Genomic DNA, 14,667 nt, shown 5'->3' on the forward strand with positions numbered 1-14,667 from the left:
TCACTGTCTATTACAAACTGTTTAATTGCTTCTTAACCCAATAACTTTACAAACAGAACCACACGCCAGTCTGGGGGTTCTCTGTAGTGAGTCACTACAGACTAGCCCAGGCACAGCTTAATGCCGCTGAGATCCATCCAGGCGCAGTCCCAGCAGTGGCCTCGGCCACGTGGGTGCCAGGGCCTTGGAGGAGGGCTGCCAAATGTAGCCAGGGGTCTTGGCTTCGGTCAGGTCTGTGGAGGCGCTTCAACAGCACGATGCTCGTTCTCTGTCCGTAGTGTCTCCATGTACTTTCGCATCTTCTCAACCATCCAGGAGGGCAGCACAAAGGATTTCAGCTCCTCCAACTTCAGGTCCAGGCATCCTCTGGAACAGACATTGAGGAGGGGTCGAAGCAAAGGAGGGTGTAGTCCCAGGGTCACCCCAAGGGGCTCCCGTGGGGGTGGGTGGGGCAGGGGACAGACAACCAGTTTTACCTATAGTCATCACTGGCCGCGAGGTCCCGGATGTCCTCCTCGATGAGGAGGTAGGCCTGGGGCAGAAGCAAAGAAGAGTGGTCATTGCCTCTGGTTCACTCAACTCATTAACACTTGATTAAACATGTGCTTAATGTAAGGGCTGGAAGGGAGGGGGGCATAATTCAGTTTAGGAGGGGAGAGTAGTGAGTAGGGAGAGACTGTCTGGAGAATAGCTCCCTGAGTCAACCTTTCACTCAAATAGAAACTTTACGGATTAGGGAATGGGGACTGGTGTGACTTATTTATAGCCTTTTCCTCTTGAGCATGGGGCAGGGGGGGAGGATCAGAGGGAGGGGGAGAAGCAGGCTCCTCTGCTCCTGAGCAGAAGGCAGATGCTTAACCGACTGAGCTGCCCAGGGCCCCCAGCCTCCTCCTCTTTTAAAAATGGACTCTGAGGTGGCATAAAGTGAAATGGCAAGAGAGTCATCAAAACACACAAGGGAACAGGGAATCAGGAGGAGGAAGCTGTATGTTAACTCTAGGAACTGAGATGATCTGGTTTTGAACTTGGCAAAAAGGGAAACAGGAGAAGCTGCACTGCTGTCTCTTCCTGGGCTGTACTGTCCAGGGGCCTGCAGCATGGCACTGGCACAATGCCACGGTCTGCAGTGGGAGAGAACCTTCTCATAAGCTTACCACACAGGGGGTGTTGTTCATCACATGAGAAAGTCCTCTGTGGGAGACAGTTCTTTCTAGTCTTAGGGTCGGGGTTGTGTGTCCCCTGAGTAATCTGCCTTCATCTTATGAGGACTGTGAACTATGTAACCAATGAGATGTCCTTGAGAAGAGCCTACAGCTAAATTTGAGAAAACCCATGAAAGTATGCTAGTTTCCCAAGTCAGCAATGAAAAACACCCACCCATTTTAAAGCTAGTCTTGCTCATGGCTTTACATCCTGTCTCTCCTTTTTCCCATTTATTTCTTACTTGTGTTCTGTTGCATTTTATGTATCAGTGCTAAGTTCCCTGAAATCTCACACAGGGTGTAGGAATAAGTAGAGTAGTAAAACAGAAGACAGCTTTCCTTGCCAGAAAGGAGATGGCACATTGGTTTGTCTGCAAGGCCACTGAATTCTAATAGGAACAGTCCCCATGGTGGGACCGAGTCCTCAGATCGGGGACATTGCATGTGATGGACAAGGCCCTGCCAGTTTTAGAACACAACAGTGATTTCCCCAAGGCTGTAGCTCAATAAGCTATGAACTGTTTAAGCAGAGTTGATTCTGGATGGGGCTGCTAGGCATGGCAAACATGTTCCACTGCATGTGCTAACTCCGACGGACAGGAGGTACTGCCTGGAGCACTGTGTTGGGAGAAGATCCTACAGCTGTGTCTGGTGGAAGAGTTGTGATCCATGAGTGCAATCTGACAATGGACCCACGAGGGAAAAGTAGTGTTACGTGTGTCATATACCTGCCATTCTTATGCACAGCTAATATAATCTGAATATGAGGGATGATGTAGGAGGGAGCGAGGGATCGGTGTGTGGGAAGGGAATCCAGGGAGTTAAGTCTGGTCTTCAGCATGAAGGAATGGGCTCTCTCCACCTGAAAAATCTCCCTTTCTACATTTATCAGGCCTTGAGAATCTCAGACATGGAGGAAAGCTGCCACCAATAGCTGGAGCCTTGGCCCCTGGGCTGGGTGGGTTTCTGACAGTGCACGCGTGAATGGTGCTTACCATCTTTCCCCCTGTCGCCCGCATGTGATGCTGCTCGGCCAGCCAGTGCTTGTCCTGGGGGTCAGCTGCATACTGTGAGGGATGAAGTCACAGATGTTAGCCTAGTGTGAGGAAGTTTCCTCATTTGGTCCCGGAGCAGCTCTCACCAAGACCTCGGCCCAGCCTGGTGAATGCAGAGCACTTGCCAACCTCTTCACAGCAAGTGGAGCTGAGCCCAGGAGGCCAGGGGATAGCACCCAAATCCCAGAGGTTTAGCACATGTCTAATCTCTACCTCTTCCTTTCTCAAGCACTCTGGCAGCTGGTCAGACTGGTGACTATTATTCTAGAGCTCTATTCCTTTTCAAATAACCTGAGGTAGTTTACCACACATGTCAACTGTTATGGTGACCATATTTTCTGAAACAAAAATCAGGACAGGTCATGCTCTGGGGGAGGCAGATGCACTGTGATTTAAGAACTTCGTTTGGGAGGGGGTGGGGCAAGATGGTGGAAGAGTAGAGTCCCCAAGTCACCTGTCCCGACCAACTTACCTAGATAACTTTCAAATCATCCTGAAAACCTACGAATTCAGCCTGAGAATTAAATAGCTGGAACACTACAGAGAGAAGAGTTCATGCTTCTAACAAGTACAACTTGTTTTTAGCCACTCTGCACTGAGCAAAATGACTAGAAAGAACTCCCCACAAAAGAAAGAATCAGAGCAACTCTCTCCCACAGAGTTACAGAATTATTTGTTAGAAATAAAAGGAGGGAGATTAAATTTAATAACATGGACAAATCTCTAAGTGGTCAGCTTTATAGTAGTCAGCTTACTTTTTCTATAAAGGGCCAGCTAGTAAATATTTTAGGTTTTGCTGGCCATATACATCTTTGTCACATATCCTTCATTTCAATTTTTATTATTGTTTTTAAAGATTTTATTAAAAAATATTTTATTTATTTGAGAGAGAGAGAGTGCACACAGAGGCAGAATGAGAGAAAGAAGCAGACTCCCCCTTGAGCAGGGAGCCTGATGCGGGGCTCAATCCCAGAATCTTGGGATCATGACCTAAGCTGAAGGGAGATGCTTAACTGACTGAGTCACCCAGGTGCCCCAAGGTTTTATTTTTAAGTAACTTCTACACCCAACATAGGCCTTGAACTTACAACCCCAAGATCAATGACAATGCTCCACCAACTGCGCCAGCCAGGCACTCCCATTTTAATTTTTTAAAATCACTTTTTTTTTCTTAGATTTTATATATTCATGAGACACACACACACACACACACACACACACACACACACACAGAGAGAGAGAGAGAGAGAGAGAGAGAGAGAGGCAGAGACCCAGGCAGAGGGAGAAGCAGGATCCACGCAAGGAGCCCGATGTGGGACTTGATCCCGGATCCAGGATGGGGTAACTGGGTGACAAGCATTAAGGAGGCACGTGATGTAATGAGCACTGGGTGTTATATACAACTAATGAATCACTGAACTCTATCTCTGAAACTAATAATACACTATATGTTAACTAAACCATTAAAAAAAAAAAAGAAAAAGAAATGTGAAGCCACTTGCCCAAGGTCATACAGCTGCTAAGTAGTGGAACCAGGACTGAAACCATGGTCTTAACCACTATGCTCCTGGAGTTCCAAGGAGGTCCCAGAGCACATACACTGGGGGGGGGGGGAACGATGCAGGAAGGGTTTTAGAAGAGGTGGATCTTGCAGAAGGGGCAGAGAGGAAAGGAAGGTCATCAGAGGGAATAGCAGGAGTTGAAGACCCTTGAAGGAAAATGAGGTAGCACGTAGGCCACAGTGTTTAGATGCTGGGGATCTCAGGGTGTAAGACTGAAGAAGTAGAAGCAGCAGGTCTGCTCTTCAAAGAATCTTAACTTGCACAGAATGTCTTGGACAGAGCTGTAATTCTGGAACTCCAAGCCTTAGGTATATATGCAAAAATGCGTATCTTGAACACACATGCACTACTATTTTTCCAATATATTTGGATACTTTTGTGATTAAAAAAACACAAATTCGGGCAGCCCGGTGGCTCAGCAGTTTAGCACTGCCTTCAGACAAGGGCCTGATCCTGGGGACCCGGGATCAAGTCCCACATCGGCCTCCCTGCATGGAGCCTGCTTCTCCCTCTGCCTATGTCTCTGCCTCTCTCTCTGTTTCTCATGAATAAATAAATAAAATCTTAAAAAAAAAAAACCCACAAATTCATTGAAGAGGGTAACTGATATCATGTTCCCTATTATTTTCTTAACTAGTAGAGACCAAGTACCTCTCTTTGAGGAGGGTTAGAACTGCTGCCCTGCTCCAATCTCTTTATTTTATAGATAATTGAATAAGGTAATGGTTATGAGCTCAGGCTTTGCTGAAGACAGACCAAGACTGAGTCTACTCACCATGTACTGGCTGAAAACTTTGGGCAAGTCATTTAGCCTTTACTTTTTTTTTTTTTTTTTTTTTTTTTTTGGTGTGTGTGTGTTTTAATTTGTAAAACAATAATAGCCATCCCTATTTTACAGGATAGCTCCCAGAGGTAAAGTAAGTGCAGCAGGTGAAATGCTGTTTGGTCTGCAACAAGCACATAAGGAAAGTAGTTGTTGTTTTTTAGATTTTATTCATTTGAGAGAGAGTGAGAGCATAAGCCTGGTGAGGGGCAGAGGGAGCAGCAGACTTCCTGCTGAGCAGGGAGCCTGATGCTGGGCTTGGTCCTGGGATCTGGGATCATGACCTGACCTGAAGGCAGATGCTTAACTGCCTGAGACACCCAGGAAAGTAGTTGTTATTGAGGGGCAGAGGTGTTCAGTAAATTACAAGAGGTGAAGGTTAAGGGCAGAGGGGTAACTGGAACCCAGAAGTCCTGACTCCCAGATCAGTATTTGTTCCCGGAATCTCTGTGCCCTCCAGAACTCCCAACACGCACACTGCAATGGCTTGCCTGCCTCCCAGCTTTCACTTACCTTAAAGAGGTGCGGGTGCTTGATGTAGATTCTCCCTCTGGTGCCCCCCATCCCCAGGGCCCTGAAAAGGAATGGAGGAGTGGTAAGGATTCCAGCAGCTACAGTCCTATGGGTGAGCCCCTGGGGTGCCCCCTCCTTCAGTGCCAACGCTCTTAAACTTACTTGTTGGCTCGAGATCCCAACACAAAGGTGGTAGATTCATTCAGCCGGGCTGGGTCCCACTATGCAAAAGACAGAGACTGATGAGGATGAGGCTGACCTGGTGGGCAGGATAGAAATACTCTTCTCCTGCCTTCTCCTACCACCATCCATCCTCATCTACTATTCTAAACCGCTGATTCAAGAAACCAAGTACTGACAATAAAGAGGTAAGATATAGTCTCTGGTCTCCGGGGCCACAGACGTAATGTATAGATAACTTTTTTTTTTTTTTTAAGATTGTATTTATTCATTCATGAGAGCCAGAGAGAGCCAGAGACATAGGCAGAGGGAGAAGCAGGTTTCTTGTGGGGAGCCTGATGTGGAACTCGATCCTGAGACCCTGGGATCGTGACCTGAGCCAAAGGCAGATGCTCAACTACTGAGCCATCCAGGTGCCCTGTATAGATAATTATACCAGCATGAGACAGGTAGGGATATAGGTGTTGGATGTGAAGGATGCCATGGGGGAGGGCAACAGGAAGGTTCCCTTATAGAGCAAATTCCCAAGTTAATTGTGGAAGGGCAGATGGGAGGAAGAAAGACCAATACAGGATGAATGGCAGGAAGTGAGAGTGGACTTGGCATGCTGGAGAAACCACAAGCAATTCTGTGCAGCTACAAGGCGAGAGAGCACAGATTAGGGAGTGGTAACAGATGAGATTGGAGAGGGGCAGTGAGGGACTAGGCCTGGGTGTGCTGCTTTTAGGGGTTTACATTTTATTTATTCTGTAGGCCCTGGGGAGTCACTGAGGTCTCCCAACAGGGAGAGCCAGATTTGCTTGAAAGACAGCTCACTCACCCACAATGTGGCTAATGGATTCAAAGTGGCAAGATGACAGGTAGTGAGTGGTTTAGGGGCTGCTGTACTAAAGGTTTCTGAAAGAAGATGAGGGTTTGAGCTCTGACAGCAATAAGGATGACAACAAGGGAAGAGAAGCTGTGATCATTGTGAAGTGGAATCAACCAGGACCTGAGTGGACACAGACGGAAGGAGGGGAAGAGGGAAAGATGACTAAAATCAAGAATGTCAAAGAGGGTCTTGGAAGAAAGATTCTGACTGTAACTTCGGATAAGCTGAGTTTGAAGTGCTAGGGAAATTCTAGGCAGGGAAGCCTAGCAGACAGCAGGAGACAAATTTTATTATTATTTTTTATTTTTTTAAAGATTTTATTTATTTATGAAAGCACACACAGAGAGAGAGAGAGAGAGAGAGAGAGAGAGAGGGAGAGAGAGAAAGGCAGAGACACAGGCAGAGGGAGAAGCAGGCTCCATGCAGGAGCCTGATGTGGGACTTGATCCAGGTCTCCAGGATCAGGCTCTGGACTGAAGGTGGTGCTAAACCGCTGAGCCACTGGGCTGCCCCAGGAGACAAATTTTAAACCAGAAAGAGACATGTGCAACAAAGAGGTATGGCAGCTTTGCACACACTGGTCCCTGAGATCCTAAGAGTGAATGAGATCATTCATAGCAACTTTAGAAGCAGGAGTGGGCCAGTGAGACAATTCTGAGGAATGCCCACTACATGGGTCGCTGCTGAAGAAGAACTCACGAGAGAGAGAAGGAATGTCTGGAGAAAAACAGAAAGGTCAGGGAAATGCATGATCTTTGGCTCTAAAGGAGAGTTTAAGACGAAAGGCATGGTCACCAGGTGAGAGCAGAGAGGGCCAGTACCCCGAGGGTGGAGCATTTCTACTGGATAGCCTCAACCAGGCCCGTGGAACTTTCACCTACTTTACTAGGCTTCCATATGTGATTTTACTTGAAGAGAGGATTCTATTGCTAAAAGAGCTTGCCAACAATCATTCTGGAGGCAACAGAGGCTAATGGTTACGAGCATAGGCTCTGGTGGCAATGGAACTTGGCTTTGAGACTTGGCTTGACCATTTGGCAGCTTGTGACTCTGAGCAGGTCTCTAAGCTTTAATATAAGAGCAGGTCTCTAAGCCTTAATTTAAGATAACAACACTTAATACACTACACCACAACAGAGTAACAATATATCTCCTAAGATTGTTATAAAGATTAAATGAGATGACATACAAAAGATTTAGGGCAGGGTCTGTCATATATTAAGCACCCCTAGTTCCAATCCCAGTTTAAGATCTTCTGGGAGGCCAGCAGGGTTGCAGGTGCAGGGTGGGGGTTGGGGAATAGGTTCAGTGGCTCTGGAATGGTGTGCACACATCCCTCATGGTGGGTCCAGGGCCTTGACTGGGTCTCTCTGGGACAGTGGTCACTGCCGTGCTTATATAATCATACCTTGGGGCCTTCTCGGCGAATTGGTTCAGAGGACTTTGGTTTCCATCTGATTGGAAGGAAAGAAGAAAGGTGACTCCTCCGAGGTGAGGCCTAGGACTGGACCAAGCCTGCTGCTGGTGGTGGGAGTTCCTCACACACTCTTGCTTTGGCCCTGGTGGTCTTTCCTCCTGGTAACCCATTGGAGGAGGTATGAAGACAAAATGCCATTCTAGGACTGGCTCTGGGATTACCTAGCCATGCAGGCAGGTCCAGGAAGCTCTCTGAGCTGTCGTTTCCTCCTCTGTGAAAAAGAAGGAACAACAGCAACTGTCCCTCCTCCTGTGTTTGTGAGCCTCAGAGCTGCTTCAAGGGGGGGACTCAGTCATGATGTGACGGCCTCACTGCTCTTTCTCCTAAGCCAGTGGTTTCAGACTGTCCCTGCTGCTCCCAACCAGACCGGTGTGGCTTTCTCGATCAGACTTCCACATAAAGTTTTATTTGAAAAAAATATTCCGTTGCTTCAAAAACCATTGTAATACAATTTTGCTCATTAGCTTGGTTGACCTTGGATAAAAATTCTGTTTCCTGATTTACAAAATTAATTACACCTTCCCTAGGGGGTGGTTGCAAGGATTAAAAGATAATGTACGGTGTTTAGAGCAGTTATGCAATGTTAGAAACAGCTCTGGTATTTAATCAAGCTGGGCTGAACAGTTCTGGGGCAAAAGCAGGATAAAATAGTGTCCTCTTCTTGCTGCCTTCTTTGCCCATCCCTCAAACCAGACTAACCCTCCTCCATGGCGACTCAAATAGCTGGATCTGATTTCAGCAGGTGAGGAACTCTGGCCTCTCTCCCTCCAGGCCCACCCTCGCCCCACTCTCAGCAGACTGTTGCCCCCTACTCACACCATGCCAGCGGCTGCCCGGTCATTCGACAGCATGTGTCCAGGAGGCCGTCCTTTCCTCTGCCAGAAAGAACAGCCGTCAGAGGCCTGACCCTGTGGGAACCCCAGCCCACCACACTGGTAGGCCCAGGGTCATTTGTTGGAGATGGCCTTCCAAAGAGACCAAATGATGCTTGACAGCAAACAGGGAGAGTTAAGAGTCTCCAGGGGTCATACTTCTCATGCTAGAAAGGCCCCGCATGTGTGGAAGAAGCCCTCTACCTTCTTCTGGAGTTGTAGGGCTTTTTCTCAGGCAGAAAATATGGAGATGAGTTACCTTTTTGGGAACAGGGCTTCCTCGATGGGCACATTCCTCTTCTGTCTGTCGGCCACGCTGAAGAAAAATAGAAGGGAGGGGTCAGTGGAGAGTCAGTGCCTGGGAGCGGCAGGTCCCTGGGGGCTGGAGAAGACAGAGTCCTGGACTGTACACTAGGCCCCTCCCTTGGCTAGGCCTCGGAAGCTCTCCCAGCATGATGCCATTTGGACCTGGTTCTACGAATGCGTAATCTGTGGAAGCTCCCCGGTCCACAGAGTTCATCTGCCTCCCAGCTTCATCGGTCTCCCCCTATAACACCCCAGACACAGACAAGTGATTCTGACCTTTATCCCTGGAAGTTCATGGGCCAATCTGGGTATTACTTTTTCTCCATCTGAAAACAGGAGTTTAGCCTGAAGGGAAAAGACCAAGTGTTAACAGTCACTATTTTGGTGGGTAACAGCTGGGTTAAAACTCCAAACTGGGTTGAAATGTTTTCATGGTCAGTAAAAGGCACCCCAAGATGTGCATATATGTAGATATCTGTTTTTTATTTTTATTTTTTTTAATTTTTTTTTTTTTATTTATGATAGTCACAGAGAGAGAGAGAGAGGCAGAGACACAGGCAGAGGGAGAAGCAGGCTCCATGCACCGGGAGCCTGACATGGGATTCGATCCCGGGTCTCCAGGATCACGCCCTGGGCCAAAGGCAGGCGCTAAACCGCTGCGCCACCCAGGGATCCCTTATTTTTTTTTTAAACCTTAAGTACAGTTGACCCTTGAACAATATGGGTTTGCACTGCACAGGCCCACTTATATTTTTTTCAATTCAATAAAAACAGTACAATACTACAAATGTATTTTCTCTTCCTTATGATTTTCTTAGTAACATTTTCTTTTCTCTAGTTTATTTTACTATAAGAATACAATCTGTAAAACATATACAAAATAGGTGTTAATCAACTGTTGATATTATTGGTCGAGTTTCTGGTCAACATAAGTCATTAGTAGTTTTTTGGAGTCAAAAGTTTATATGGGGGGGGTGCCTGGCTGACTCAGCTGGTAGAGCATGTGACAATTCCCTGGTTTTCCTCCTACTTGCCTGGCCATTCTCTGTTGGCTTTCTTTGGTGGCTCATCATCCTCAATGTGGTTCATTCTGTCTTCTTCCATTTGGTACGCTATCTGCTCTCATCATGCTCACAGCTTCAATTAACATCAATAAATTGATGACGCCCATATTTTAAAAAAATTTGTGTACAGTTGACACACAATGTTGACTATGATTTTTTCTCTTGAGCTGTGGCCTCTCCTTTGAGCTCCAGATTCATATAACAGTCTTCCTGGTGTCTGTTGTGTGGAGGTCCCAAATTTGCTAAGTCCAATACTGGGTTCATGAACCTTCTCCAAACATTGCAGTGAAGAGTGTACAAGCCTCTGTGTGAAATTATGTGCATGTTTTGCAGTAATTCATACTGTCTGCCTAACCAGACTGTAGGTTTTAGAAGAATAGGAACCCTGTGTGGTCCTTTGCCATTTTCTCCTTCATTCATGCATGCAGTCATTTAGCACACACTCAGTGTCCACATATTCAGTCATATTCTAGGACTGGGCATACTGCAGTGAACCAGGTCAGGCCTCAACTCTTGTAAAGCTCAAGCTTTCAGCAGAGGTGGGGGGTGGAAAGGGAAACAGAAAATAAATTCATCAATAAGTAAGGTGATAGATATTACCTGAAGGTGGGGAAGGAGATTGGGGGGGGGCTACTTTATTTATTTTAAAAAAGATTTTACTTATTTATTTTAGAGACACAGAAAGAGAAAGAGAGAGCATGAGCGGTGGGGAGGGGTATAGGGAGAGGGAGAGTCAGATTCCCTGCTGAGCAGGGAGCCTGACTTGGGGCTCAATCCCAGGACTCAGAGATCATGACCTGAGCCAAAGGCAGACCTTAACTGATGAGCCACCTAGGTGTCCCTGGGGAGCTACTATAGATGGAGTGGCCAAGGAAGGCCTCTCTGATGAGGCAATATTTGAGCTAAATCTGAAGAAAAGGAGGCAGCTATTGAAAGAGTTAAGGATAGAACAGCAAGTGCAAAGACCCTGAGCTTGGTATAACTGAAGAAGCAGAAAGGATTCCAGTACAGCTAGAAGACAGCCAATGAGGGAGTAATGGGATGGGATGAGTTAAAGAAATGGGCAGGAGCCAGTCCAGGTAGGGCTCTGGTGATCACGTTGAGGCATCAGGGTTTTATTCTGCTTGCAGTGGGAAGTCACTGGGTTTTAAAGAGGAGAGGAACACACTCTGGTTCATCTTTAAAAGGATAGGTCTGGCTGCTGTGAGAATGGATGGGGAGAAGGCAAGAATGGAAGCATCTCAGGGCTGATACACACACTGGGAATTAACAGCAGTTAAACTGGTTTAAAGTGTCAGGACCGGAGGGAATCAGCTAGAAGGAGAGTGAACCACAGAAGAGAAGACGAGCTGGTCCAGGAAGCCAAGGATGAGTGGATGTAAAGCCAAGGCACTGGAAGTGAGAAAGGAGTGTTCCAAGAAACATGAAATGATCCCCTGTGACAAATGCCATCAAGAAGCTGGGTAAACTGAGGATAGTTAGGGTCCACAGGATTTGAAAACATGGAGGTTACTGATCACCCTGATATAAAAGAGGGGTTTCAGTGAAGTGGTGGGGACTGAACAAAACGAGCAAAAGAATGAACAGGAGGTGACAAAGTGGAACCAGCAACAGCCACCTTCCCCAAAGTTGAGCTGTCAAGGGAACAGACAGTGTGGCAGCTAAAGGAGACCATGGGTTCAAAAGTGGTATTTGCTCCTCATTGCATTCCTAGTGCCCAGTGAATGAATGCATGTGTACAAAAATATACAGAGGGAAACTAAAAAAAAAAAAAATGTACTAAAACGTTAATAGAAGTTATTGCTGGTAATGAGATTATTAGAAATCTTAGTTTTCTTCCTTATGATTTATATTGTCTAATTTTATTTTTATTTATTTATTTTAAAAAAGATTTTATTTATTTATTCATGAGAGAGACAGAGAGAGAGAGGCAGAGACATAGGCAGAGAAGCAGGTTCCATGCAGGGAGCCAGATGCAGGACTCGATCCCTGGACTCCAGGATCATGCCCTGAGCTGAAGGCAGACATTCAATCACTGAGCTATCCAGGCATCCCTATGTTGTCTAATCTTAATATAAACCAGCAGCAGGTAACATTTACTGAGTCTTTGTTACTGATCTAAATGCTTTAAGACTATTACCACAGGTCCCAGGTCCCTCTCTTTCTCTCTGCGTCTTTCATAAATAAAATCTTAAAAAAACAAACAAACAAAAAAACAATCCTATATATCCATTTTGCAGATGAGAAAACAGATTTAGTAAGGTGAGGTAACTCACCTCAAGTCATACAGCTAGTCAGTGGTAAAGTCAGGACTCCTATCTGGACAGTGCAAATCAAGAGAAAGCCTGCATTCTTAACTATCATGCCACATTTTTCTTTTTTCTTTCTTCTTCTTTTTTTTTTTAATATTTTATTTACTTATGAGAGACAGAGAGAGAGAAGCAGAAACACAGGAAGAGGGAGAGGCAGGCTCCTTGCAGGGAGCCCAATTTGGGACTCGATCCCAGGACCCCAGGTTCACGCCCTGAGCCCCAGGCAGACACTGAACTGCAAGCCATCCAGGAGCCCCATGCCACATTTTTCTTAACAGATGTATATTATTTGATTAAAATGAACAAACAAAAACAACTACCATGCAAACAAAAAATGCAAGGCAGGGATCCCTGGGTGGCGCAGCGGTTTAGCGCCTGCCTTTGGCCCAGGGCGCGATCCTGGAGACCCGGGATCGAATCCCATGTCAGGCTCCCGGTGCATGGAGCCTGCTTCTCCCTCTGCCTATGTCTCTGCCCCCCCCCTCTCTCTGTGACTATCATAAATAAATAAAAATAAAAAAAAATGCAAGGCAAAGGGTTACAGAATAGATTAGCCATTTCTCCCTAAGAAATTGCCAGAAAGGGGTAGCTAAGGAGTAGCCAGGGGAATTTTAAAAAAGAAAACCATAGCTGGGGGCATCACAATGCCAGATTTCAGGTTGTACTACAAAGCTGTGGTCATCAAGACAGTGTGGTACTGGCACAAAAACAGACACATAGACCAATGGAACAGAATAGAGAATCCAGAAATGAACCCTGAACTTTATGGTCAACTAATATTCGACAAAGGAGGAAAGACTATCCACTGGAAGAAAGACAGTCTCTTCAATAAATGGTGCTGGGAAAATTGGTCATCCACATGCAGAAGAATGAAACTAGACCACTCTCTTGCACCATACACAAAGATAAACTCAAAATGGATGAAAGATTTAAATGTGAGACAAGACTCCATCAAAATCCTAGAGGAGAACACAGGCAACACCCTTTTTGAACTTGGCCACAGTAACTTCTTGCAAGATACATCCACGAAGGCAAAAGGAAGGCAAAAGAAACAAAAGCAAAAATGAACTATTGGGACTTCATCAAGATAAGAAGCTTTTGCACAGCAAAGGATACAGTCAACAAAACTCAAAGACAACCTACAGAATGGGAGAAGATATTTGCAAATAACATATCAGATAAAGGGCTAGTTTCCAAGATCTATAAAGAACTTATTAAACTCAAGAGCAAAGAAACAAACAATCCAATCATGAAATGGGCAAAAGACATGAAGAGAAATCTCACAGAGGAAGACATAGACATGGCCAACATGCACATGAGAAAATGCTCTGCATCACTTGCCATCAGGGAAATACAAATCAAAACCACAATGAGATACCACCTCACACCAGTGAGAATGGGGAAAATTAACAAGGCAGGAAACAACAAATGTTGGAGAGGATGCGGAGAAAAGGGAACCCTCTTACACTGTTGGTGGGAATGTGAACTGGTGCAGCCACTCTGGAAAACTGTGTGGAGGTTCCTCAAAGAATTAAAAATAGACCTGCCCTACGACCCAGCAATTGCACTGTTAGGGATTTACCCCGAAGATTCAGATGCAATGAAACGCCGGGGCACCTGCACCCCGATGTTTCTAGCAGCCATGTCCACAATAGCCAAACTGTGGAAGGAGCCTCGGTGCCCATCGAAAGATGAATGGATAAAGAAGATGTGGTTTATGTATACAATGGAATATTACTCAGCCATTAGAAACAACAAATACCCACCATTTGCTTCAACGTGGATGGAACTGGAGGGTATTATGCTGAGTGAAGTAAGTCAATCAGAGAAGGACAAACAGTGTATGTTCTCACTTATTTGGGGAATATGAATAATAGTGAAGGGGAATATAAGGGAAGGGAGAAGAAATGTGTGGGAGATATCAGAAAGGGACACAGAACATAAAGACTTCTAACTCTGGGAAATGAACTAGGGGTGGTGGAAGGGGAGGAGGGCGGGGGGTGGGGGTGAATGGGTGACGGGCACGGAGGGGGACACTTGACGGGATGAGCACTGGGTGTTATTCTGTATGTTGGTAAATTGAACACCAATAAAAATTAATTTATAAAAAAAAATAAAAAATAAAAAATAAAAAAAAATAAAAAGTTGAATAAAAAAAAAAAAAAAAGAAATTGCCAGAAAGGGGTAGCTAAGGAGATTAGGGAGCATGACTGAGACGGCCAATGATGTGGTGCTTCAAGTGCAAACAAGCAAACAAAACCCAAACAAAAACCCCTCTCTAATTGTCTCACGTCCAGTCTGAAGAATCTCTTCATGCAACAAGAAGTTCTGTATGCAGTTTAGACAAGGGGACCCCAAAGAACTTCCAAGTATCCTGGGCAACCTAAAGCCAGGCTATGTTGTGAGGCAGTTGTGTATTATAATTATGAA

At 45.6% G+C, this 14,667-nt stretch overlaps 1 protein-coding gene across 2 annotated transcripts in view; it reads right to left on the reverse strand.

The window, feature by feature from the left end:
• The window catches only part of DNTTIP1 (deoxynucleotidyltransferase terminal interacting protein 1), a 24,448-nt gene continuing 9,781 nt past the window's right edge, over positions 1 to 14,667 (reverse strand). Inside the window, exons 5-14 of one of the 2 annotated variants that reach the window (XM_055307150.1) lie at positions 9,138 to 9,206; positions 8,815 to 8,871; positions 8,502 to 8,558; positions 7,845 to 7,894; positions 7,615 to 7,660; positions 5,318 to 5,376; positions 5,156 to 5,216; positions 2,198 to 2,269; positions 477 to 532; positions 1 to 366 (exon numbers count right to left, since the gene is read on the reverse strand). In XM_055307150.1, the coding sequence (XP_055163125.1) occupies positions 228 to 366; positions 477 to 532; positions 2,198 to 2,269; positions 5,156 to 5,216; positions 5,318 to 5,376; positions 7,615 to 7,660; positions 7,845 to 7,894; positions 8,502 to 8,558; positions 8,815 to 8,871; positions 9,138 to 9,206 (666 nt within the window). In that variant the 3' untranslated portion in view covers positions 1 to 227. Of the gene's footprint in view, positions 367 to 476; positions 533 to 2,197; positions 2,270 to 5,155; positions 5,217 to 5,317; positions 5,377 to 7,614; positions 7,661 to 7,844; positions 7,895 to 8,499; positions 8,559 to 8,814; positions 8,872 to 9,137; positions 9,207 to 14,667 lie in introns of both variants that reach the window. The other variant, XM_055307158.1, reaches the window with a different exon arrangement.

The sequence above is a fragment of the Nyctereutes procyonoides genome, unplaced genomic scaffold (assembly GCF_905146905.1).
Source record: "Nyctereutes procyonoides isolate TBG_1078 unplaced genomic scaffold, NYPRO_anot_genome, whole genome shotgun sequence".
Classification (NCBI taxonomy): Eukaryota; Metazoa; Chordata; class Mammalia; order Carnivora; family Canidae; genus Nyctereutes; species Nyctereutes procyonoides.